This window comes from Orbicella franksi, chromosome 7 (genome assembly GCF_964199315.1).
Source record: "Orbicella franksi chromosome 7, jaOrbFran1.1, whole genome shotgun sequence".
Taxonomy (NCBI): domain Eukaryota; kingdom Metazoa; phylum Cnidaria; class Anthozoa; order Scleractinia; family Merulinidae; genus Orbicella; species Orbicella franksi.
The window spans coordinates 28,682,952-28,710,932 of NC_138151.1; the positions used below are offsets into that span (position 1 = coordinate 28,682,952).

At 39.5% G+C, this 27,981-nt stretch overlaps 2 protein-coding genes across 2 annotated transcripts; both read right to left on the reverse strand.

Moving 5' to 3' along the window:
• Positions 1 to 631: 631 nt before the first annotated feature.
• LOC145493269 (neural cell adhesion molecule 2-like) lies at positions 632 to 17,309 on the reverse strand. The gene is made up of 10 exons (XM_081472693.1): positions 15,088 to 17,309; positions 9,849 to 10,118; positions 9,333 to 9,602; positions 8,110 to 8,409; positions 7,118 to 7,257; positions 6,107 to 6,251; positions 4,640 to 4,906; positions 3,981 to 4,250; positions 2,560 to 2,862; positions 632 to 1,983 (listed from the first exon to the last, which is right to left on the reverse strand). The coding sequence occupies exons 1-10, from the start codon at positions 15,143 to 15,145 to the stop codon at positions 1,907 to 1,909; spliced, it is 2,100 nt and encodes a 699-aa protein (XP_081328819.1). The 5' UTR covers positions 15,146 to 17,309; the 3' UTR covers positions 632 to 1,906.
• LOC145493709 (myosin-binding protein C, fast-type-like) lies at positions 17,307 to 26,370 on the reverse strand. The gene is made up of 8 exons (XM_081473173.1): positions 26,275 to 26,370; positions 24,200 to 24,288; positions 23,494 to 23,695; positions 22,553 to 22,661; positions 21,937 to 22,200; positions 20,216 to 20,500; positions 19,458 to 19,742; positions 17,307 to 18,634 (listed from the first exon to the last, which is right to left on the reverse strand). The coding sequence occupies exons 1-8, from the start codon at positions 26,368 to 26,370 to the stop codon at positions 18,555 to 18,557; spliced, it is 1,410 nt and encodes a 469-aa protein (XP_081329299.1). The 3' UTR covers positions 17,307 to 18,554.
• Positions 26,371 to 27,981: the final 1,611 nt, after the last annotated feature.

A 27,981-nucleotide genomic window follows, 5' to 3' on the forward strand; every position in this document is an offset into this window, starting at 1 on the left:
GTTGTCTGTTTCATGAATACCCGGGAATGCTTGTGTTCGAGACAGTTCGGCGACTTACACATTCTTTAGCTATCAGGACTAAGGGTTTGAGCAGAAATGAAAATCGCACGAGCATCCACGCGCGACTCGTGACACAGGGGACTCCTCGAAGGAAATTGTTCTGTATCGATTTCCTTTCACTGAGCGGTTTCCATTAAAATGGGAGTTCTTTTAAAAGCAACATGGCCAGCCCATTTCGCTTGTGCTTTCTGTAAGAGGCTGTGGACACAGGATGCTGGTCCGTTACAGCTCCTTTTTCCTGCAATGGTATTCGACGCCATTCACACTTTTTAGCTTGCAAACCGTATAATCTTCCACTAAAGCAGGTTTCATATTAACCTCGGAATTAAAAGTCGTCTTTTTTCTAATTAACCCTGGTCTAGACTGTTAATTTGTGTAAACACTTTTCTCTTAAAACACAATAAATAGTCTCTTGTTTTTCGTTTAAAAGAGTAAGCTTGTTTTGTGATGGCCTTATCGATTGTCACGCAATCGTTTATTTCCAAAATTGCGCGACTCTGTGCGAAAAGTTGATTCACGAAGGTCTGCGATCCCTTCGCGGAAACAAAAGATGAGACGAACAAACAAGACATTCATTAACCAGGACTATTTTATTATATTCCTTTGCTACAGAGAAATTACCATGTCTTGCATTGTATCTATACATGTTATTTGACAAGTAAAATTTAAGCAGCGTTTAAAGCAACTTAAACATGAAAGTAATCTTTTATTACTAATGTGTAACACCAAAGAAACTGGTGTATGTAAAAAAATCTGAAAACTAACCCTAAGTTCTTTTTTCGTCGTCATGCATTCTTCACTCTGTATAACAATGGTCTTGATCGCTTTCGGAGGGAGAATTTTCAAAACATGGCTTGTTCATCATTAAGGCCCTAGGACTGATTTTAAAATTAACCGACCCTGTTTACAGAACTCTATTTATTTATTTACTTAATTAGCCTTACTTAAACTAAGACAACATTACATCTTCAAGGTAGGTTACTATAATATGCTAAACAAAACTCCTCCACGATGTGGGGAGAGGTGACACGCTGAAAGGCTAACACAGCTTTATAAAACCTAACACTTACAAAACGTCTTCTGTATCCACAGAATACGAAAATTATCAATCATTTCATGTTTGTGTGTCACAGTATTCATGTTTATAGACATCAAATTTGCTCCCTACATCGAAAACAGGAAAATCACCACCCCAGTTTCACGCAACGAGAAAATAGGAAGTCTCCACCTTGAAAACATCCTTCGCATCCGTCAATTGGACGTCACGCAATGTGACAGTGCGTGACACGTATCAATTGTTTGCTACATGTGCGTCACACTCTTGAGGAATGCCCTATTAAATACGGCAAGAACGTTACGTTTAAAAAGTTCCAAGTGCACCAACAATGGATGGAAAACCACGCGCTTAACGTTGACATGATTATATATTATTTCATCACACTAAGGAAAACTAGCATTAAATTTACTCGAATTAAGTTGGACGAGTTCTGTTTAAGGAGCTAGTACCATTTCAAACGGGGGAACCTTGACCTATCATCAAATCAAACTCGGCCAGTTATGCAAATATTCACGCGTTAGATTGGCCAGAAAAGAAGTCAGTGGTTTCCTAGCAATTTCACTGACCAGAAACGACAACTGCGGACTCAGATTCGGTTCGAAAGAGGTACCTGACAGGGCCGAAAGCCTAAAATTCAGCGTAATATTGGGTTCAAGTATGGTAGTTGTATAAATCAGTGCGCCCTCAATGTCTCTTATAATAAATGTATTACAAAATCTATTTCGTTCAAATGTCCTTGCGGAACGTCTCTTGCGATGAAGCGTTTGTTTGCATTCAGCGTTCATGATGTCAAAGCAGCAGAAGAAACCCTCCAGCAAAAAGGGTTAGAACGACACTGGACAGGAGGCGGGACTCTAAACTGCGTTCTGCAAAACAAGATGCACAAGTTAGAAACGCAAAAAAAACATTTAAAAATACACTTAGACTACGAGCAGTCCCTCTTTCGAGTTCTCCGTCGAGCGTGGCTGAAAAAAAGCGTAAGAAGCGAAAGCCTCTGGATGCTTCGCTCTTTTTTCAGTTATTTTCAAGCCACGCTATACGGACTAAGCAAAAAGGGGACTACATTACTTACAAAAATTTTCGGACGTTTCTAGTAAAATTTCGGACGTGTAATTATTGAACACTTAATCGCATTTCGGATAAATTTCGGAGACGGTAATTTACGGGTTCTCCTCGTAAAGGAAACAAGAGCTTGATAGCTACTTAAAATTAAATTAAATTTTAATTAAATTTTAAATTTTCGGAATGTTTTATTTTCGGACACTTTTTTTGTCCAAAATTAAAATCGTCCGAATTTTTTGGCAAGTGACATACTGGAAAGCAACTGAAGAAGCGAAACACAATTTTTCATCCATCACTTCTTCCTTGCGAAATTTTCACCAAATCTGGCACTCGGGCATCTAAATATGCCGTAAATTATTAAGTCCTTTCGTTTAAATTACCTCCTGGGAAGTTTGTCTGGATGTATCTCTCTCCAGGCAAGCTTTCTCCTCCTTTGTTTGTGGCGATCACCTCAAACTTGTACTGGACTTTGTTGTCCAGATCGCTGAAGTCATACTCTAGTCCTTTCGTAGTATCTGTTATCCACGGGCCTTTCTTGTTATCTTTCTCCACGCGGTATCGCACGGTGTAAGTGACATCATCATCGCCTCCAGTCTCCTCAGGGCGCCGCCACTTCAGCGTGAAGCTGTCTTTGGTTAGCAGAGTGGACGCAGGCGAGTAGATGACTGGTCGCCCGGGTGCACCTACAAAGAAAGGAAAAAATGACGGCTACTTTAATGCTTCGACTGCAACTTCTACATCAAAGAAAGGAACGCTTCTTTATATTGCAATGTAAGTACAAGTAAATTGAACTTAGATTAATGCTAAACAATCAATTGCGAGTTAAAGTCGAAAATCATGCAAGACAACTTCCGAACATTGCTTTAAGACCTAAATACTTCACCTTTCTAAGGCTTTTATTATTTCTTTAAAATAACTCTTCAATGACCATTTTGACCAATGACAAATGAAAACTTTACCTTACTTAGTAAGTGAATAACATTTCCATAACATTTTAACTTTCAGTACTTCGATCAATGCTGTTTTGTTTACAATCTATTACTGCAGGTCAGCTTATAAGCTTAATAAGATTACTAAGGAGGTTCCAGATGTTGACACTATGGATGAAACTGTAGTCTGTGTGACCACTTTCATGAGGTACTGTTTATCACATGTGACTTTTACACCTTACAAAATCACGAGCCAGTTGAAGACCATTTAGAAGCTTTCAACTGTTGCTGTAGCATGCCCTATGGCTTATTTCAAAAGTTAACCGTAGAGAAGATCTAATCCTAAAATTTTTGACATTAATAACCAAACACATGTAAGTCTCTCTTTGTGGGTTTTTTTGTTCGTTTTTTTTTTTTTTTTTTTTTTCAACTTTCTCAGTATTTGTTTTGAGGTAAAAGGCTGCATAGGTGAATACAACTGCCAAGCACCGGCAGAGAGGGCGGGGGGCATGTACCCTCACAACATCATCAAATCAAAATTCTAGGAATTGTTATTTCCAATATTTCCCACAAGAAATGCTAGGTTTTGGATAACACCGAGAAGGGTAATATGAAAATGTCCCAGGCATTCCATGATGTTTGCTCAGACCACTGAACCACTAGCACTGACCTTCAAGAGGGAATTCACAACAGTAAGATTTTTTTAAGGGGTGCAAGTGACCTGGTTGCAGATGCCACTCAACCAGGGCCAGACTAACACATACGAAGATAAGCCTGGTTTCTCAGGCTACTGTTTTCCACTGACAGCTACAGTAGTTAGAAACAAAGACAACGTGAATGGCATAATTATGGTCAGTTATTCTAAAACTCACAGTGTTCTTTAGTCTTTTCGTTTACACGGACTGGGGGGCCCCATTCGGCCTTGGAAGTGGCTCTCAGTGAGATGCTGTATTCAGTGTTATGTTCTAGACCAGTGATAATGTACGATGTTTCATCTCCATCGATGTTCCGAGTAGTCCTTGAATAAGTCAAGACATATTTGTTGATGGGCATGCCTCCATCTTGTTTTGGCCGCTCCCATTTGAGTTTGATACTCTTACAGCTGGGTGTGGCTTTAAGATTTTCAATCTTACTTGGTGCTTCTGAAAATAGCAAAACAAACAAACAAAAAAAACATTAAAAGAATTATTACTCCACCTAACACCTCCTTACATCAAATCACCCTCCACACATTGGCCCCATTTCATTGACCAAAAACAGAATGTGCAAAGCTGAATTAAAACAGTTTTAAAAACGAATTCAGTTCAGTTCACACAGTGATTGATGAAATGAGTGTTATTGGGCAAATTTTCCTTTAAGTATTCAAGAACCCAATTCAACACTCACTGTCTGAAGCAAAAAGCAAAACACTGCACGAGAACATTCAAGGAAGTGTTCTCTATAGGTGTCACATTCAATTACACATTAATTGTTCAAACCATTTTCAGCCTCCAAAATTGGTCACTGACTGGAAACAAGGAATCCTTCTTACCTGCTAACTTGAGTTCAATGGAATAGTTTGTGGTTCCAAATTTATTTTGTGCATGGCATTTGTACACACCAAAGTTCTTCAAGGCATTTGTGAAGAGCTTCTTTTCAGCAACTATTGAAGCATTGGACATGAGCTTTTTTTTAAATCGCATAGTAACAAATGGTTCTGGATAACCACCAAACTTGCATCGCACCCATGTTGGATCACTGTTGCCCAAATAAGAATACACTTCTCTGGGTGAGGCCAGCCCAATGATGAAAGGTTTTGCTAAAAATGAAAAATGCCACTTTTTAAACACACTTGAAAATTTTTTTTCACCAGAGAACAACACACTCTTCATATTGCTACCATGGTTGGAAAGTAAATAGTCACAGAGTAGTGACTACTCATGAAATATGTTTGGAATATTGATTACTATGTTACTACCATCCAGTCCCCAGTACTATTACTGTAACAAGGTAGGTAAAAGTTTAAGTCTGGATACAAGCCAAGAGGCCCATCCGGCTAGAACTTATTTCTGTAGCATGAAGCGACTAGGAATATTTCTACTCCCCCCTGGATGGGATGCTAGTCCATCGCAGGGTTACCTGCAGCATTAAATTCACCAGTACCCATTTATACATCTGGGTGGAGAGAAGCACTGTGAGAGGAAAGTGTCTTGCCCAAGAACACAACACAATGTCCTCGGCCAGGGTTTGAACCCGAACTGCTTGATGTGAGTCGAGCACACTAACCATGAGGCCACTGCACCTCCACATTAACATTAACAAACAAAATGATAATTGTGAAATATGACAATCATCATGCCACAAAGAAAAAATCTGCCAAAGAAAACAGACAGAATCTGATTCTTTAACTGAGATTCAAAACCAAGACCCCCCAGTTACCAATCGGGTGCTCTTAAATGAGCTGCAAAGAGACTCTTAGGGTGCCAGCTTTGTCACCGGGTTTCTAATAATGTAACATGCAGTCTGCATTTCATTAAACAATGAAAAATCACGAATATGTAGCAAGTTCTTTATTATTAAAATAAATAGAAACAATTTTTATGTTGTAACCGTGGGACAAGAAAACATCTTAGACTTAATTAAATAGTTTTCAGTCCAGGTTCAAATTTGAGCAGTACAGTGAAACGTAACAATTTCCATTTCTTTGCTTTGGTTAACACTTCCTGATTTGACCTGTCTCTCTTTCTCTCTCTCCCCATTCCTAAATCTGTGACTTGAAAACCAGTTTCCAAAATTCCAGTCATAAGAAAATGTTGGCTTTTGAGACTCCCTTTCCATCAAAAGTTGTCATGACCTTCCTTGGAAGAGTGGATATTAAATAAGCAATGCTCAGAGGTAAAATACATGTAGAGATTTTAAAGCTCTCGCCTCACAATGCAAGATTCTCATCTCAAGCAAGGGTTGAGCTGTACCATAAGATAGCTTTATGTGAAAAGAAAAAAAGGATTTATCCCCTTACATTCAATGTTAATGGGTATCGACAAATTCTTCACAATGGTATTTCCTTGGCTATCAACAGCAGTGTTGCTCGCTTCACAAATGTACTCTCCACCATCCTGCACTTGGATGTTTTTGAACTCAATTATGCTTTGTCCTTTAGTTTGCTAGAGAAAGAAAACAGAACAAAATGTCTTACCTTCAATATGCAGAAAGCCTCATTAGCAGAGATTGACTATTTAAGCTGCCATTTAAGAAATAGAAAACGTGTACTGTGTTTCTAACGAGTTATAGAAATACGAGTGGAAGTTTGAGAGAATGAGAAAGGCTATGGGAACACAAGCCATAGGTGAGTGTTTCCACAGCTTTTTCGAGTTCTCCCAAAGTGTTTCTATAACTTGATAGAAACATGGAGAACATGTTTCCTATTTCTTTTAGAAAAAACCACGACAAAAAAAAGGAAAACAACTTGTTAACTATGATTATCAAAATGTAAAATTCTCTTTGCTTGTGCCATCATTATATCAACAGCTCGTGCTAGTTCTGTGTTTCTATTGAGTTTTAGTATAAATCTACTAGCATTCTATCACGAATGCTGTCCTCTGATTGGCTACGCTAGTCACGTTCTATTCTGTGATAGATAGTGAGTAGCACAGCAGAGTGCACTGGGGGCCGCTTCTTTGTGTTTTTGAAGTGTCTGTAAAGAGGATTTGGATGAAAGTTTTGAACGACTAATAGATTTATACTAAAACAATTAGGTTATTCACTCTTGATTTCTATGTGTGATAGTTGACAAGGGCGCAACCCGAGTCAACAATCACGCGATAGAAATCTCAGGCTCATAATCTAATTGCTTCATAGAAACACGATTTTTAACCAATCAGTGCACATATTTTCTTAAATTCATAAATTATGCTGGCCGGTCTCCATGGCAGAGTTGTAAATCACGCAGTTGAGAATTTCCTTAGACTTTACACTGTACACTCTAGATCTCCTGTAAAGAAACAATTTGGTTACTTTCTAGTTTCCTTACCTGCTGTCGACGGTCTATGACCCCATTTTGTCTCCATGCCACATCTGGGAGAGGATTGCCAGTTGCTTCACACTTTAATTTGTAGTTGTCCCCTCTCTTCAACGATACAGGAATGCCTTGTGTAACAATCTTTGGTGCAACTGAAATACAAAATTAAAACAATTACACAAAATACGCACAAGTGATATCCATTTAAGAAACTGCTGTAATAGCATCCAATGGAGTTAATCTTGACGATTTTGACATGGACGTTCGAAGAAGTCTAATGGCTGGCAATTGCAGCTGAATTCTAACTACATGTAGAATTATCAAATACTGCTTCTATTTTTCTTTCGTGTTTTTTTTTTTGACAAAAACTGGCACCTTTGATGACATTTTGGAATGCTTTCAATACTGTAAGAAAAAAATGATTCGAAACTCAGTCATAGATAAACATGACTGGCATTGACCAATCAAATGGTTTTAATGTTGAAGGTCACTTCAATTCCATGATTAACTTGTGACCATTTTTCAAAATTCAAATAACACTGCCTTTATAACAATTTCAGTGCAAGAATTTTGATTTAATTTCGAAGATGATGCCTACAGTAACATTCTAAATCCTAAATAACCAACGATGCTTTCAATGTAAGATACAAATCGATCAGTTGGGTTTGCCATACATGTATAACTCGCCTTAAAATTTAACAATTTTCACTCCAGACCCACTCACCCCCTACCCCCCTCCCAACCTGGATTCCCAGGGTACTTGACTCCCCCTCCCATGAGAATTTCCAGAATACTATCTGTTGGGAGGCTGGGGTGGATTTTTCCTGGTATCACCAGCCGGAAGGAGGACACTAAATTAACTGATTGAAATACCCGAACTCATCTGGCCCTTATTCCTATGGACACACTGCTACTGCTGTTTATTGCACCAGCACACCACTAGTCCACAAAATATTAATATCAAATCCTAAATTCAAAATCTTTATCCATGACATGATCCTCACCAAACACATCAACCACCTCCACTACAGCACTGGCTTGACCAATCTCCTCTCCAGTTTGCTCAATCTTGATGAAAGCCACGCAGGTGTATTTGCCTTTAGTAAATGACACGTCCACTGATGTAAAGGTCAGATTACACCCACTGACTTGAACATTGCCAATTGTATTAATTTGGTTTCCATCTGGGGAGAGCCATTTGCATTGGGGAGTAGGAACACCAGTCACCTTGCATATGAAGGAGGCTGGATAGCCCTGAGTTAAATACCTCCTTGGCACGGAGAATGGGTTGATCTTTGGCAGCTCTAAGAGGCAAAAGTGCATTATTCTCATGAGTTCAAGAAATCATGTCTATCTAGAAATCATCCTGGTAGAAAGTATGCAATAATACAGTTGTCCTTCAATTTGAAAGAAACACAGAACTAGCACAAGCTGTTGATGTAATAATGACAACACAAAGTAAATTCACAATTTTGATAACCAAAATATATAAATGATTCTTAATGTTTTTTTTTCCTTCAAAAAGCTGTAAAAGCACTCAACAGCAGCTCATTTTCCAACATTATTTCTCTTTCTCCCAAACTGTACTTTCTTAGACAACTGAAAAGGGCTAACATTATGACCAAAGACCTTATAACATTCTATACCACCTGCATCCACCCTTTTATGGAATACGCACGTGCAGTCTTCTACCATGTCCTTTTTGAGTACCACTCTGGTGAGCTTAAATCTCTACAGAAAAGCGCATTCAGTATTATTTTTCCTTTGTTGTCCTCTGGGATGCTATGTCAGCAGCAAAACCTAATCAGCCTCGCAGAACCCCGCCGTGCTATATCAGCTAAGCTTTTTGCAGACATATAATAAGCAATCAAGATCACAAGCTATGCCCCCTCCTACCCCCACCGATCATGCGTGTTAAGAACCTTCACAGTGTACGCCCATTTCAGTTGCCCACATGTAAAACGAACAAGATGAATGATTGTTTTGTATATATAGTCACTGTAAATAGTTGTTTTAATTTCTTGGTTTCACTTTGCATTGTTTCTTAAGTTATTTAATATTTTGTAAAGTTTCTACACAATTCAGTAACATACTGCCACTGTTGAAACTCAATAATTAAACTATCTGTTATATTCTATCTATTCTAGACTTCAACTTTTTTTATAACTGGGTAGAAACACTGAAAATATTCTCTATTTCATAACTTAAATGTGCGGTTTTTACTTACCCACAGCATACACCTCAATTTTAGCATCTTGCTCCAATCCACTTTGTTCAACTTTACAAGTGTAGTTGCCTCGATCAGATTTTGCCACCTTGTCTATTTTCAAAGAGCCATCATCAAGTACACTCAGGCGGCGATCAGAAGCAGGGTTCAACTCCCTACCATCCTTCTTCCATGTATATGTTGGTTTGGGATAGCCAGAAATGCCAAGCTTAATGGTGTCCACATTTCCAATTCTGATGTGCTGAGTTTTGGCAACCTGATCTATATTAACTGAAACAAATTACGAAGGCCATGTTACAAACAATGCATTAAAGTATTTGACTTTTGACTTAAAAAATATGCCCGCATATTTGTCTTTGGACATTACCTGTTCCTTGAAGCTCACAGTTTTTCCTCAAGCTTTGCTCTTGGAAAACTGTTTGCTTCTCAGAACAGATTGTGTAAAAAACGCAACAGAAATCTGAGCATACTGTCACGTCAAATGGTACACTATGTATATATAGACTTTGTACTTACAAGCGACATGTACAATCAATGTTTCTTTGTTGCTGCTTCCACGACACTCGTATTTATTGCTTCCGTAAGACACTTTAACATCGACAAACTTAAGCTTGTGTTTATTTCCACTACTTTCAACTCGAATATCAGCTGATGGTGAAGTAGTTATTTTGCTTCCACTTGGATTGAACCAACCAAGGAAAGTCTCACCAGTCACAGTACACGTAACTGACACTGTTGCTCCAACTTTGGCAGGTACAAGAGGTAATGATAGTTTTACATCCGCCCCTGGAACAATTCATAAAGGACTTGTTGTTAGCAGTGTGGAAGGCATGGTGGCCTCATAGTGAGTGTGCTTGGGTCGGGGTTTGAGGTTTGAGGTCCAGGTTCAAGCCCTGGACAGGGACATTGTGTTTTGTTGTATTCTTGGGCAAAACACTTTACTCTCACAGTGTCTCTCTCCACCTAGGTGTATAAATGGGTACCAGAAAATGTAATGCTGGGCGGCAACCCTGGGATGGACTAGCATCCCATCCAAGGGGGAGTAGAAAAACTCCTAGTCACTTCATGCTACAGAAACAGGAGATAAGCATTGGCCTAATGGGCCACCTGGCTCGTGTGCACACTTCACCTTTACTGTTAGCAGTATGACTATCAAGAACATAACTTCGAAATGCCAACAGACGCTAATGAAAGCCTAACATGATAGTATAGATTTGATATTAATCCTTACGATACTGTGTAGCACATTAAAGCTAACAAAGGGGTTTTACCATAAGTTGCCTACATTAAGTTTTTATCTAAAATGGAAACCATTGGACAGACTTTTTAAATTTCCTGTTTTTCAGAGGTTCAGCATGAAATTTGGACTGGGTGAGTCAGGATTGTCAAAGAAGACCAAATCATATCTGAAAATGTCCAAAGATTTTTAGGGATGTTCTGAACATTTCCTTAATAAATGTTCCAAACATTTTCTCGTTGGTCATGTCCCCAAGATGTATTTGTGCCTAACAGAACCAGTCCTAATCTCCTTTAAAAATCAGATACTCAGGAGAAGTGTAATATAATTTACACAAACTTGTGTTAAAATGCCGATCATGTTCAAAGTTTTCTTAAGTGTGCCCTTGAGGCTGTAATAGCTCAAATTGTTTCAGCTAATTTGGTCTCAAAGCATCATTTAAGGAGCAAAATTGAAGTTTTTGACCAAAGCCATGAGACCCACAGCTACAAGAGCTGGTTGGCACAAGAGATGCTCGGTATAACACATTGAGGACCTCCCAGGGGTTTTTGAAGAACAACAGAACATGGTCATTTATTCCATGGAAACAGGGATTTTTTTGGATCAATTTCACTTAACAAAGGGATATCTCTACCTGCACTAACTGGAATCTTGACAAAACATTTTAGAGAATAGCAGCATTAATAAACAGGAAACAGGTATGCCCCCCCCCCCCCCCCAACAGAAGCCCTCTATCTTGACGAGATTTGATCCTCCGAAACTCTAGGACTAAAGAAACTGCTCTAAAGGTGCTAAGTGGCCCATCAACCATACCATACTCAGCTGTGACAGGTGTTAAGGGGTTACAGCCCTTATTAGCAGCCCTAGATATATATTTTACGTGCTTTCAGTCATCCACATTTTCATTGTTTCAATTATGACAGCAATAAACCATAAACCTGCCATTTTTTTCTGAATATCAGGTGTCAGATTTTTATCCTGGTAAGGCTTTGATTTTGGAAGAAGACTCTATCACATTCAAAGACATCCAGAAATTTTTCGTGATGGTGTTTGGAATGAACATCCAGTTATGCAGAAAATTGGACAATTGGGGAAAGTGTACCATCATTTACATAGACTTTTCTTTTCTTCCATTAGTTCACATTTACATATTTTTGAAAGTTTGTAAGTTACAGCTGTAAAGGCTAAAATCTTTCAAAGATTTTGGTCTGTAAATATGAGTAGGCATGAGATCAAAGTTTTTGACCTGACAGCATGAGTCTCGAGCCCTAAGCATGAGAATTGGCTGGTGTACAGCGATATCCTCAGAGAGCCACTAAAGGCAACTTCAGTCACTTGCATGGATTGTATACTGTGACACATCATTACTAAGGCTACTGCGTTGAGTTCTTGGGCATAACACAGTGCCTCTCTCTAAGTGCTCGAGAGTGGCCCTGTGGTAGGCTTGCATCATACCCAGGGAGAAAAGAAATGCTCCAGGTCACTTAACAGTACACAAACCAGGATAAGCTTTAGCGGTATAAGAAACCTGGCAAAATAAAGACTTGACCTTTTCTACCAATAGTGGGTGCTACTAGAGGCTTCATCAAATTTATTTTAAATCACCTTTTGAAACACCAGTTCCAACTTGAAACTTTGATCTTGACCGACAAGCTAAATATTCTTTTGACAAGTTTCTTCTGAGCTAGAGACAACACTTTCAGCTTCCACAACTTGATTGAAAACATAATGTGTAAACCCTATGTACACTTTCCTATTCTGTTCTGCTATTGTCAATAATTCTCCCCTTTTACTATAAAGCAGCAATTAAGTAAATCAACAACAGCAGCATACAAAACCGATAGGTCATCGCCAAGTCATTACGTAAACCTTCATATATCTGAGTTATAGCTTGCGATTAGGGGTTCGTTTAGGAAAATAAAGTCAACAAGTTATTTCTTTGTTCATGGTTGGTAAAGGCCACCTCACTTTGGATGGTATTTGCTAGATAGCAAACTTTTAAAAGGAAAACTCTTTGTCCAAAAAACCTTTCAACAGGAAAATATTGTGGATCATAACAGGAATCCCTGCAAAATGTTTGTAACACACAGTATTTACTACAATATAGCAGCTGGGGTACTTGGTTTAAATTTGGGAGCTCCAAGACAGAAAGGAATCATACTGGAGAGATTTTACCTGGGATGGGACACCATTTTTGCAACAAAATATAATATTGATAAATTTATTTTATATCCTTCTTGCTCGAAAAAAAAACAAAAACAAAAACAAAAAAAACACGTAAAGTTATCAAGGGTTAAGGGCAGGTGAACGCGTTTTATGTTACAGAAAAACGGAACAACTGTTATCTCAATTTTAGGAATTGGAAATGCCGCCGTCAAACATGGATGTAAAACTGCTTGGAAAAAGAGGGCCCAAAAGAAAAGTTTCAAAGCTACTATAGGATCCCATGAAAACGTAAACAATGTAAAACATTCCTCTTGAATGAAGAAAACCATGAACTCATTTTTAAAATTCTTAAATTCATGTTTCAATTTGATGATACAATAGTGATGATGACATTCCAAGTGTGGCTGCATTAGGACGAAATCGACAAACTCGTAGATTTCAGGTCTCTCTGGAAGCCATCAGAATATATCTTCCTAAAACATGCGTCTGTCGCAAAAATTTACATTACAAAACGTTTGCGAATGCTGCCTTTTTGATCTGCACAGGAGTAAAATACAGCGAACTAAGAGTAATCCTTTACACGACGGGATAAATATGTCAGCGTTTACGATAAGGAATTCGAAGTAATGATTGTTTAACAGTTCAGCCGTGCGGATTCGCACAACTACAACGCTGAGGTATTCCCGTGTCACTTTACAATGACGTGCTTTGGCTTAATAATTCGAAGCATCATCCTTATTACAAGAGCACAGCCGATCAACACAGCTTATCTGTTGTGAATGTTTTATAAAGGCAAAATTTGAAAAAAATTAGGAACTGTTTTTTTCGGCTGCAGAAACGCTCCTCACATGAGAATTACTGTTAATTTATAACGCTGTTTCTTCTACAAGTACAAAATGAAATTCTCTAACTCCAGCGAAATGGTATTCCAATTATGTGATGCAAGACCTAACAATAGCTACTGCGGAAACAAAAACAACCGCATTTTCTCTGGTCACGTTTGCCCCAAGCTAAAAGCCTTCAGTGCAAATATTTAACCGGGATGCTTTATTTTAAATGGAGCGCAAACAGAAAAACACGAAGAGAACTTTCTTAAAATGGGAAGCCTTTTGAAAAATGTAAACTTCTTGTTTTGACTTTCAAAGGAATACTATCACAGACATAATTACGCTAGCGTTCAATGAGGAGTTGATTGGAAATACTGCATTGGTTTGGAGTGTTTCCACTGAAGTAAAACGCAAGACTCCCATTTACACTGAATACAGTAAAAGCATGATATTTTCGCCTAAAAGAGCTCGGCTCAAAGGTGAAATAACTTCCACTGCGCATCTACGGACTTTACCTCCGGAGAGCGATCGAGTCAAGACATGTTTTCCAGCCTACGAAGGGGAAATGCGCAAAAAAGAGCCACTTCTAGCCTTCAGAATCTCAATTAAAGCCTTGTTAAAGCAAAAACAATTTCTAACGAGAAGCAAACGCTAGTCTGAATTTATAATTTTTTCTTCTAAACACACAAGATCTAACAAAGAAATGTTGCTTTATGGTGTGAAATATTTGTAGCATGACAAAATGTCCGTCGACTGTGATGACATGGCAAGCCTACAGCAAACAATGCTTTTAGTTGAAAACAGAATAAGCAAGACGAATTTCAACTGTAACTGAGTCTTCATATTTTACGTGCGGTTTACAAAACTGAAACAAGAATGGAACAACCCTATTCTCTCGCACGCGTTCCGCGGTGTAACATAACACTTCTTTACAACGTTTGCGATAAAACGCACTTCGCTGCGCTTATAACGGCGTCAGTTTGTAAAATGCTATATACTCGATGAGATTTTCTGTTTAGGTAAAGGAGTTTCTCATCTCAAGAGAGGAATTAAGAAAAATCTTAAACGTTCGAAAGAAAAAAAGAAAAACAGACGATCGCAGATCGAACAACAAAGCTCAAGGAAGTGTATGAGCGCCGCGTTATTCTAACCCCTTAAGGTGAAACTCTTTGGGCGTTCACGAAGTTTAAGTCTGCCGTAACGGTCGCAAAACCACTGCAGTTCGGCCAAAATATACACTCTCTACTCTTGGTGGAATATGAACGGCGAAAACAACTAGACAAGGTCGTTTGACGAATCACCATCAAAGGAATCTACGTGCAAACATATTAATCCAAAATCTCCCGCCCTTTGCTAAATCCTCGTCACATAGCAGAAAATACACACCGTCTGTCCCTTGAAAGCAATTCTAAAGCGCTCGTACAATTATCTCGAGAGACCTTTTCAGTGAAAGATTCATTTCACTTTCGAATTGCATAATCAGAACACTACAAAAATCCAGTATCCAAAATTAAAGAATACTCACTTGCTTGACCGCAAAGAAACACCACTGCGGCTATCAGGACGACAAAAAATCGAGACATCTGTGTTTCTTCTCGGGCAACGCGTGGACAATCTCCTCCACGTCTTAACTGTAATGAATATAGTACGAGATCTCGGAGCTCCCAGCGTTACTGGTTTAAATTCTAGTAACTATGAAGGGAAGGCGTCGTCTCGGAATACAACTAAAGATGGAATGACGGCTGTAATCGGACCCTTCAGGTGTCGAGTTTCGTTTACCATGTGTATATAAAATGATGACAACCCTTCCTGTTACAATGGGCCTGATGTTATTATTGTCAGCTGTCAACTGGGAAAAGATCGACAGAAGCAAATCACATGCGATGATTTCCGAGTTTAGTTTTCGCACAATCGCGAGGAAAAACTAGGCACAGAGACAATGCCGAATTTCAAATTAATGACCGCTAATTCATTCTCCGAACGGTTCAATGGATTTTATATACGTTGCTCTCAAATGCTTTTAGTGTCGACAGTAAATATTTAACCAGATCGGAACAAACATATCAAAGTTAATAGCTAAATATTGTTTCCAACTGGGAAAGCCAGGTTTGAAAATGGATGAGTGGCCCTTGTGAGGATTTTGAACAGTGCAAGTTATCGTGATGTTTACGTCGGCCAATGTCTGATTTGACAGGATTAAGACAATTGTAAAAGAGCAAAGATTATCTTTATCGTCGATGCTTTCTTCTGCGCGCTGCGATGCTGGAATGTCACGGGCGCGCCAAGCACCTCTAGTTCCTGGAAATTGCATAAACAATGAAAATGATTTTAATTGTATCGTCTTTTTGTCTGAACGCATTTCATTTCCTTGACGTGAAATTAATCTTAAGGTGTGAAAACAAGCCCCAATAAAACCCGCTATGGAACAAGAAGTATTCGCGAAGATTTGTAATGATGAGCTGGGCTAAGCGTACTTTCTGCTTCAGAAGGGAAATGAGAAAATTTTGTTTGGGATTCGACCTGTTTTGTTTGCAAACAGTGTGTGCGTCATGCGAGATCCCGTTTGTGGACAATTTAAACAATACAATTTATGAGGTAAATTTTAACTGGAATGCGGATTGATCCCAAGACAAAAGAAATTATTTCTTTACAGTAGCAGGTTATTTTGTGCTTTTCAAGCTGTGTTGGGCGGTGCGACGATATAGAATGCTTGGCGCCCTTGGGTTCTAAGCCGGTCTGTCGGTATGTGGCTATCCTCCGCAATCCTCGTAGATTGCCCAGGTACGGTTAGGGGAGGCTTTTAACTGATACATTATGGCAGAAACTAAAAAAAAATCCGGGCGATCTAGGAAAACAGCAAATGTCGAAACTCGCTTGACTTGTGCGCTTATCGTTATGCTCTGGTTCACCATCGATGCGGTCCGATAGTGGTTTGATAAGTATATCACGATGTTTGGGTTAGGAAATTATCCTGCAGTCTTTCCTGTCAAAGCGAACGGAAATTATTGCTCATTTGTTTTTGTTTCACCCTTCCAAAAATATGAAAACAACAGCGGAGGAGAGAGATTTGTGCTCAGTCATCCCACATGAGGCCTCTTGCGTCTTGTGCACGAGTAGCTCGCATCTAGATGAGTGTATTTTTGGCAGTCAAGTTGTTACTACAATCACTTCCTTTGATGAGCTAAAAATGTCCTCATGTTTCGCGTGCACCCACTCCGCACCGTCATCGTATTTTGGATCGAAATAAATGTTTACCTATGCCTCACTTCCCTGAGAGACAACCATAGATAGTGTGTTCTGTAACCAATCTTATCCTTTTTCATTTCCGCGTTCCCTTGCGACTCCTCGCGCGCGAACCTCCTCGGGAGATTCTTTGTGGTATGGCATGGATAAACAAGACAAATAGACACAATGTGCGTCTGAAATTTACTGTAAAACATTTGAATTTTTTACACCTGTAAAACTTTCTTACAAACAATATTTGTATTAAATAAATTCCTAGTTAAAACGTGGAAACTGACGCCTTGTCTAGCGTAATTTCCGCGCGGATACGGAAAATTACGGCCGAGTGTCTGAGCTGCAGCTGACGGCATTTTAGCTAAAAATAGTGATAAGGAACTTCTTTTCGGTAATAGCAAAAAGCTGCGTAGACTGTGTTAAGGCTTTGCTTTGGTGAACCTAAGCATTCTTTCAACGTGAGTTGTAAGTACGAAAGACAAAATTAAGAGAGGATCTGAAGGGGGGGGGGGGGGGTATGCTACACAGGAAAATTGTCCAAAAAAAAAAAATGCGTACCGTGTGGCACTAAATTTTTGCGGGAGTTTTTGCGAATCGACGATTTTTTTTGTATTTTACAGGAACTAATTTTTGCGATTGTAAAGGACTGGCTTTGCTTTCTGGATATTAATTTTTGCGATTTTCGGGCAGTCATGTTTAATAACTGAAATTAAAACAATTGAAAGTAAAACAACATGTTGAAATTAAAACAATTGAAAGTAAAACAACATGTAGAGATAAAAAACACAGTAATCCAGTGATCAGTGTCACTTTATCACAATTTCATTGTGCTTTTGTGTGGCTGATGGCAGCAACAAGATTCTACTTGTGATGTTCGTATGTATAATTTCGCCAGTGGAGTAAATTTTTGTGGAGAAAATGTTTGCGAGATTATCTTTTGCCGAAACTTCTTTTTTTCTGCAGATCGTGGGAAAAGCCGCAAAATCGCAAAAATTAGAACGCGCAAAAATTTAGTGCCATACGGTATAATATATCAAAAGATCACATTCTCTGAACGTTGTCACTTCTGCAATCCCTCTCCCCCCAACTCTTTCCTTGAGTCTGCCGCTACTTTTTACGCATATTGCTCTTTCGCCATCAAAACATTTTACAATGTGGCAATAATAAACGGGTGCACACAACCTTGTGGGATGGAATCAAAGATTTCTGACTTCGATGATGCTTGAGCCAGTAAGATAAAACAAAGTACCGGAACTCGGATTAAGTTAATAACCTGTTCCTGTTGATATATTTTCTGGGTCTAGCCTCCTTGCAATAAAATTCTAATCATCTTCTAATCTTTCCTTGACATATCCAGTTCCGCGTTCCTTTGTGAGAATCCGATAATTCCAATCTAGTTTCTATGTCGCAAAATGACTTGCACATCATAGTTTGAAATTTACAGGTTAGTCCAACGCAAATATTGATAAGCACTAGTCCTGACTGTTCTTCAATCAGTTTGCGTGACGACTGTGACAAGTTGGTGGTCTCCCTCGAGCGCCTGCGTAACGCAGTGCTTCTCCGGGCGTTGTGTTACGATTCGGATAACGGCTGCGGTGGGAACTGGGAGGAAGACTAACTGGCTTTCCTTTAGGACGATTAGCTTGTCTTACTTTACTCTGTATCACCACTAAGCAGTTATGATGTCCCTTAACATGCCGTTTACGCTTAAGACAGGTCATGGCTGCTGTTCTTCCGCGAGGTTTTCTTCCCTCTTCAAAGTACGCCATAGACGTTCATAATCATCAACGGAACAAACGACAACTTGCTCGCTGAAGATGTGTGTCTTCCTGTACCTAGAGAGAGAGAAGGTAAAAAACTTGGTTTTCTTGTGGTTATGACTGATTAGTCCTCGTCAGGAGAAAGCCCCACCCCATCCACCCACCCTGCTATCCCCCGTGCTCAGAGTGCTGAAAATGACAAAATTCACTATTTAACGTGATGTCAGTGAAAAATGTCTTGTTACACCAAACAATTCAGGAAATTGATTTTCTTTTCCAAATTTCATTCTGGTGGACGCGATTTACACATACACACTTATCGCAATCCCGATCACGATGATCGCGTACGAGTCCAATTACCCTCGAGTCATGTCACGAGGACAAGCACGTTCACGGCGACTTGATGCCACGTTAGATTCCCGGAGGGTACTCCCCAACGTTTTTTTTTGGGGGGGGGGGGTGTGCGGCCCGAACCTTGAAACCAGTACCCTATTTCAGATCAAAATCTGAGATTTTCCATACCCTATTTCAGACTTGAGAGAAAAATTGAGACCGCATTTCAGACTTCTAAAATTATTACACTGCTCTAATATATGACCGCAGCTAACCAGAATTGGCTTCCATTTGCGTGACCACCTGAAAAGGGCGACAAATTTGCCAATGTTAATGTAAAAATTAATACCCTAAACGTAATACCCAATGCCAAGTCAGAGGGATAATCATACCTTTTTTCATACCAAAACCTAATTTTGTTCCCAGGGCTTTTCTTTTAGAGATAAAGAGAAAAGCCCTGGGAACGAGGTTGACTAAAACCGTTCAAACCTCACACCCTTTAGGGTCGCACACACCTACATAGCCTTTTCAAGGGGGTTAGAGTAGCGAGCATAGCTTTCCTTACATGTCACAGTAGTGTTGACAAAAACCACCCTCCACTCTCCCTCGCCCAGAGCATTTCTGGAACTTATTTGAACTTCGTATTCTGTTCCCTTCTCCAGACTTCCAAGACTTGTGGTTTGTTGTGAGGTCGAAAGGGATTCTGATTGTACTGTTTCCTCTCCCCGCTGGAGTCTAATCATGTAGCCTGTCACGGCACTTCCACCATCCTTGCGTGACGCTTCCCATGTAACGTCAATCCTGTCACAAGTCGGAAACACTTGAACGTTGTTTGGAGGCTCGGGCGGGCCTGGAACAAAGAACACAGCGATTTCAAGATCCTTCGCTTTTTGAGTCCAACCCTTTCCAAACTTCATCATACCCTTGGGGTAGTATCGTTTAGGGACGGTACATTTCTTTGTTATTTTAATATAATCACATGAGTGCTTAAAAAAGAGAGATCTTTGCACCCTCACACGAGAAAAAAAAAGTAATTAATGTAAAAGCACTTGTTAGAGGACCAGTAAACTTAGAAAAAAAGTAAACCTAGAGTAAAATTTGCAAAAATGTCGACAGGTTTTAAATCTCTTCCTTCGGCCCGGGCCCATTTCAGGCTTTCAATTAGACGGGGAGTCTTTGAACACAAGCGAAGAACGACCATTGAGGAGAGATTTCCCTTTTTCTCTTGCTCCAGACCCCTCAGAAGACCATCCGTGCTCATACACACCTTGAACTCAGAAAAAAGGAAAAACTTGAAAGTAAACCACAACATGTTTAATTTACCTCTTTCGTATACCTCCATGTAGTATGTCTCACTTCCTCTGCTATTTGTAGCAACACACGAGTAAAATCCAAAATCACCTTGACTTCTCACGCGAAACTTGTATGAAGCAAAACCTGCTCCGCTAGTGACGTCACTAGTGTTCAGTTCAATACTATCTTTTTGGAATTTTATTTCCGGTGTTGGAAAACCGTCAAATTCGCAAGTAAGCGTGACATCTTCACCACTGTCTGGAGATGAAAATGTAGTTTTCCGTGAGGATCTGTCGCGGATTAAAACGGGACTATCTGCAATGAAAAGCGGCAGTCGTTACTGTGTAAATGCTATCAACTTAACAAATTGACGTCAGTTTTTTATGCATCTGTCCTCTTATTGATGATAAATTGCGTCATAACATTGTCAAAGTGGCTGTGCAACCACGAGCCGCAGGCGAGTGGTTCCGCAGTAAACTTTGACAATGTTATGATGAAATTTACCATCAATAAGAGGACAGATGCATAAAAAACTGACGTCAATTTGTTTTTTTTACGATAACAAGACCCCAAAATGGTCAAATGCCGGGAATAAATGAGGGGAAAAGACGCCGTAAACTTGCCGTAAACAAAGATAAGTAAATTTTATTCAAAATGAAGCGAACAGTGTCAATAGCTTTTCTCGCTTTTTGATTGGCTACTTAAAAAAGTCAATAAAATCTCATTGGTTGAAAAGTTGACAGTTTGACAGCTGAACGTTGAACTTAAAAGCATACATAAATTAAAATTTTATCCGTCTGTACCCTTACTCGTGATAAAAATGAGCCAATCAGCGCGCGAGAAATAAGACAGTTATTGTAAAAATAATCTTCGAGAAGTTTTCTCAACCTCGTTCCCAGGGTTTCTCTTTTTCCTGCCCTCTGGAGCGAAAAAAAGAAGAGAAATCTTGGGAACGAGGTTGAAGTTTTTTATGTGCTACAAAGCACTAATATAGAGCCTTTTCATAAATGGCTGCCAATTAAAAAATTCTTGTGTAATTATTAAAATTAGCCTAGCTAACCTCGTTTTTGAGTTGATAATTCAAAAGAAGTTTTACTCTAAACGAGGTTGGTTGGGCTAATTTAAATGCATACAAAAGAATTTTAAATTGGCAGCCATTTATGAATAAGGTCTATAATCACGGAGAACTTGAAGCAAAGTCAAAAGCCGATGGTAGGCGCGGAAAAACAAATACACCTTGTGCATGAAAACCGCGGGAAAACGAGTAACCAGTTAAAATGGATATAAAGTCAGATCTTAGATCTTACTGGTCAGTGCACTTAGCACCAGCTTGTCGGAGGAATAATTCTGATTGGATGAAGGCAGCACTGCCGAAACACCAGTTTTTTCATGGCATTGTAACGGAACATCCCCATTTTTTATTGGAAAAGTTCACAAAACTTGATCCATACCGCGCCTCGTTTGTCTCTGTTTCTTTTTTGATATATTGTGATTGAGATTACTTGCTACACGAAGCATTTTTTTAAAGATAAAAACATTGAACTCCAAGAAAAAACCGTGTCATATTACACCCGTACCTCCCGATAACGACCACTTTCCTGCAACGGCCACTTTCCTCTGTCCCCAAGGTGACCATTGTGGAGAAGTTCGATGGTTTTTATCTATTTACGTTTGTCGTGAAATTAAATCTGGGAAGGGGTAGGGGCTTATAAAGGACTTAGGAAACTTCCTCCCCCATTTATGATACATACATTCCACAAGTAACATAACTTGCGCCTTTTTCGTCTTTCCTCGGCATTCGTAGGTGCCGCGGTCCGTTCTATTGACCTTGCTGATCTCCAGATACTTAAGACTTCCATCTGCTCGCACATGAATTCTTTGTGATGAGTCACTGGTTATTTTTCGTCCGCTGGAGTCAAACCATCCAGTGAACGCTTCGTCTGTCACCGAGCAGTTAATACTGGTTTTGTCGCCCTCGGGGGCATTATGTCTTGCACTCACTGAGACAGCACCCTCTGGATGAAAGGAAAATAAATCGTTAGTAAAAGTCGCAGGAAGCGGCACAGTATTAAGAGCACGAAGACAAGAGGAATTTTCTCTTGACGAAGAATAACTTTAATTAAGTCTTACTTTGAGGGTATTTACTTGAACTTGCATAACTACTAGCTACTACTTGCGGAAAACATTTATGCATGCTAGACATGCCAATGGAGGGATTTTGGCCAAGAACAGCGCACTCCATGTGATCATGACGTCTCAGATTCTGCACTCGACGTCAGAAGCGTTTGGCGGGATACAGTTTCATTGTTACTATATGACGATCCCACGGTCCGTTGAAATGGCTTTTTTTCAGGCCATTGCACTTACCGTTGCTGGTTTCATTCACCTGATTCAAAAAAGTGACCACGTGACGACAAGCATCTCTTGGCACTGTCTTGGAACGGATGGCCACAGTTTGCAGCACAGCTGTTGCAATTTAAATTTCTCAAAAGTACCAAGTTCGAGGCAAATCTTTTCCATGCGATGGATTTTGCATCTGTGGAACTCTTCTCTGTAACATATCTTGGATTGTATCTCGCTAGAAAGTGCGAAACTCAACTAACTTTTAAACAAACTGTGAAGCAATTTCCCCGATCCCAAGGGCAGATATACACTCATCATACGATCATGAAAACCGTCATCACGTGATCACTTTTTTTTTAATCACGTAAATGAAACCAACAGTGCATGAAAACGGCTAGCCTGGGTCACAGACGGAAAATTTACCCGCGGTAGGTTGCGTCTGCGACGCAGGTTAGCAAGCGGCCTGAAAAAGAGCCATTTCAACGGACTTCTGGGATCAATAGTACGTATCATGTGACCTCGAATGAGAGAATCAGAGCGCGCTGTTGGAGAAAAAATTCCAGCTACAACAGCTTAGCTTATCTTCATCGACAATTCACTACCGTCACTGAATCATTAGAATGCTTAAAATTCTTTCACTTTATCTTCATTATGGACTAGGAAATTTTGAGGTACAGTACCGGTAGTTTTCTTGAATTATAGCTCAGTAATAAGTGACTTGGTTTCTCTTCTTGTCTTAATTGCCAACTTGTACCCAACCAGGTCATAAATCAACTGAGAGAAGTCTCTCTTTTGCTCGAGGAAAATCCGCCGCAAAGAACGCAAAGATCTCTATTTTTTTTCTCGATCTTTATCTTACAATGAGCGACAAAGATTAATTGCATGGTTTTCGTTATCTTCTAATTTCAGTAACCTTTTACCCTTTAAGTCAATCTCTGATCTACGCTATGCTTGTTAGCTCAAACTATGCGGGCGCGAGGAGCTCCCAGCGCCTGCGTATCCTCGCGCGATGTGTTCCTTTTCACTATTCTCGCACGATCGCGCGATTCCGCGATTCCGCGTGACGAGAAAGTTCCCATTGTGTCAAAGTCACGTGTGACGGAAATCATTTCCATGACGAAATACTGAAGTTTATAAATGGTTTGTGGCACGCCCGATACAGCTGTTCTGACAGATGAACAAGAAACGGTATTGAATTACGTCACTTACAAAGCATTTGCGTGACGTGTTTGCCTTATCTTGTCACTTCCTTTTCGTTTAAGCCATATCACCAAAAGCTAAGTCTCAGGAACTAATTGCTCATGGCCATTTCAACGACAGAAAAAAACATACCAATAAGAATTTTAATTTTCCCTCAAATGATATCAAAATTTTGCGTTCTGTTATTGGGACGATCGGGCTGTTCTTCGCATGTTTTTCTGATTTTATCAGGCCAGCCAATTGAGCTGTTTCAACAGATGCATTAAACCTTCGCTTTCTTTATCTATGACAACCCAGACTACAAGAACTTTAAATTATGATCTGCCTTGATCTACCGACCTTTTTAGCTTCTCCACGCGATAAAGCTTTCTTTCCCTTGCGCCAATTCTCAGTCGTCAACATGCGTTTTAGGCAATATTTTCATGATATTTGACACAGCTTTATTTCTCGTACAGTAAATACACGACTTACCGCATTTCATTATCCAGAAGCAGGAAATTAACGCCACCAACATTCCTCTTAATAGCGGCTCGCTCATTCTTTGACTTGGGGTAAAGCTCCTAGAACATAACTTTGAATAAATAATCAATTATTTTTAAACAAGCGTTAAGTCTTGTATATGCGCGTGAGCGATATTTCGCAACAGTATAAAACACATGGGTGGATATTACATCTGTATAATATTGCACCGATAATGACGTGTTTTCCGGGGGTTTAAAGTCAAGCTGCGAAATGATGTTCCCATTAGAAACTCATGTTAACATGACAGATATGCAAGGATCTCACCGAAATAAAAATAACAAAACTGCTTTGCTTGCGTTAACTGATACTAAAATAACACAAGCTTAAATCCCCTTGACAATTTTTGTTTTCTCTAGCACGCTTGACGAAGCTGATGAAGCCTATATAAAGAATATAAATGTTTCATGCATTGGTTGATCAATAATCATTCGCGAAAAAGTCATGAGCTCAAATATGGAAACATTTTTACATTGTTTAATTTGTTACAAACACAGTCTAAAATTAATCGGGGAATTAAACACTTGCCGTTTTTCAGCCTTTCTTCTTGTGCCAACGTTGTGACTCAAGACATGTTCACACGATGTTTTATCACGTGTGGTCTCGAGGAATTTTTTGGGCTAAACATTACCGCGCAGATTATTGGTCTTTTAGTGTTGCCGATATATAGTGCATGTCTCTTATTGATATGTTACTTTAAAAAACTGTGATTTACGTAAAAGAAAAAGCTGCGAGGAAACCCCGCCCTGGAATTTTAATCTTCTTAGAAAAATGGTGCTCAGTTCGTAGTCCAGAAATGAACACAGCAAGATGTTTTACATGGGCGGATTCAGGGGTGGTTCGGTCGGGCCCCCGTAAACTGAAATGATTAATCACGCCTAAAAGCGTTTCGCTTCTGATGAAAACCTTAACTGGACAAACATCGCTAACAAATAGTACACGTTATCTTTTGAAAAAAATGACTGACTTAAAAAGGGCAAAAATAACATTGATGATTATGACGATGTCGTGAAGTCAAAGAATTGCTGAACGACAACCTCGGAGATCCCATTTTTGAGGAAACTTTTAAAAGCGTGATTTATTAAAGCACTTATCGTTTACTCTAATTTTAGTTTTATTTAGTAAATTGGTTTCGATCATGATTGTAAGTACCTAAGCGCTGCCCTTGTTTCCGCTGCTCAAAACTTTTTAAGCTAAAGTCGAGCAAAATGAGTAATGAATATCAACAAGATGCGGATTAAAAAACATCCCTTAAAAAGAGAATTCGCCTTTATCGCACAGCAGCCATCTTGGATTGACGTCATGTACTTTTGACACCAATGCGAGGCCACGCGTGTAAAGTCAACTTCCGGCGATCGAGGAGACAAGGCGATCATCTGCAATCATGCCCAACGGAGATCACTGTTGAGTGCTGCAATGTAAAAATAATCGCTTAAAAATATTCCAAATCATATCTTTCACCGATTTCCCAGTGATGAAGCCATTCGAAAGCAGTGGGTTGTCAAAATACGGCGAGACGTGGGCAAAAGTGTCCAGGTAAGTTGGTTAGGTTATCGATGTGATTGTCGCGCGCATGTATTTACATTAATTATTATGATCTGGTCCATCTACAGATAACAAACAGCACAAGAGTATGTTCTGTACACTTTAAGGAAGCGGATTTTCAGACAACTTTAACAGGGAAGCGTGTTCTGGATAAGCATGCAGTTCCAAGTATTTTTTGCTGGTCAAGATCACCCAGGAAAAGAAAATCTCCGACAAAGCGAGAACCACCGCGTGCACGAGTGCGATTGTTTGATGTAAGCGTGCCATCGTCCCCTGTCACTGTGACAGGTAAATATTGTTGTCGGTATCTCTTTAAACATTCCCTGGTTAAAATCGTAAAATAATCAGAAGTATTTTTATGTTTTTCATTTTAATCCATAGCATCAACTTTCGGCCAAGCTTCTGGTGAGGAAAGTTCTATGGAGGTCCAACCGGAACTGTCATCCTCTCCTGTTGTTGTAGACTTCCCCGAGCCAATATACACTGTCACTGTCACAGGTAAATATTGTTGTCGGTATGTCCACCGGATTGCAGTACCAAAACTCTGAAGAAATCAAAGTACTCGCTGACTCAGCCATGATGTTTCAACACGCGTGGCCTCGCTTTCATGTGAAAAATGGTGACGTTGCATCCAACATGGCGGACTGTGATTAAGGCGAATTAAGTTTAAAATCCAGGACTCTTAAAAAAGTGTAATGAGATGCATAACTGTCGCTTGGTCGAGAAACAAGCTTTGGGAATAGGTTGGTTCGGGGGGGGGGTGGGTTTGGATGGGGGTTAACTGATGGCTTATCAAGTGAGAAATAAGGCGTTATTAACTAAGAGATAAGATCTGAGATCTGCAAGCTTTAATTAAGGGTGCGTTTCTTTAGGGTGATCTGGATCAGGATCAGTGATCCAAGATCACTCGGATCATGATGTATCAAAGGAACCGATGAATCTGTGACCAGAGTGGATTCATCGCTTCCTCTGATGTACCATGATATGAAAGATTTTGGATCACTGATCCTGATCCAGATTACCCCAAAGGAACGCACCGTACTGGTAGCTTAGAAATGGGATGAAATCAGTTTAATCGCTCAAAATTTAGCTAATCAATTCGTTTTCAGCAATCCCATCAGACCCTCAAACAGGGAAAGGATTATGTTTACTCGATCGCATTTCGTCGAAACCCAATCGAAATATGCTGCATGCTCATTATTCAACCAATCAGGAGCAAAGCATGAACCAATCATAGCTAGGCTTGCGTGTCTTTTCCCGCGCTTGGCTTTGCGGCCATTTGATTGCGGGTTACGCTTCTCACTTCCATGATCCAGTTCTGAGCATTTCATTGGTCCGTTGTGCTTACTACCAATGTCGCGATTGGCCACGTGTGATAGATAAGTGAGCTCCGTTTGGTTTTTTCGACATCCATGAATTAAAAAACTCGCCACTTTTGTTACCAAATTCAGAATAGCAGCAGCCAAATGCTTAGGCTTTTCATGTTTTGTGATAATTTGACGTTTTCGCTATTTTGAATGAATTACTCGTTATTGTTATGTCACTCTACCCTAATTATAACGCTTTTTGATTCCGTGACTTCGTTAATTTCCATACTCACACAAAACAAAAGAAAAATTGTAAAACGAGCGAAAACGTATTCTACCTCAGAATTAAAAGTGTCTATGTGGTTTCTTTGCTCATAACGAAGGGGATCTTCTATCGAGATTTTAACTGGTCAACTTTGCAAGTCCTTTACCAGTTGCGAAAATATTGAACATTACTTTTCAATTTTTCTAAAAAACCATATCTGTCATAACTTGGCGATGCACATTATTTATTTATAATTTCGTACCAAAACCTTGCAGTTTCTGTTTGTTATTCTCGTACAAGAGCGTTCAGATTAAAAAAACAAGGAGATTTGTTAGCGTTCGTTCCATTAGAATTCGATCGGGCGAAATCGGTTTCTGTAAGATAAATTACTGAGGGATGTTATATCGGAACTTAATTTGTAGTTGAGAAACAGATGCTAGACTTTGATAGTTAGAAACAGCGATGTAATTTCAATCAATAAGCCATAATGGTGGGGGGAAGATCAAAGAAATTTTCATAACATTTTACTGAACGAAGATTGAAAGAAGTCAATCACGACTAACCGAACTACCTCCAAGGTAATTCGTCTTTAAATAGCAACCGTCAAACAGACGACC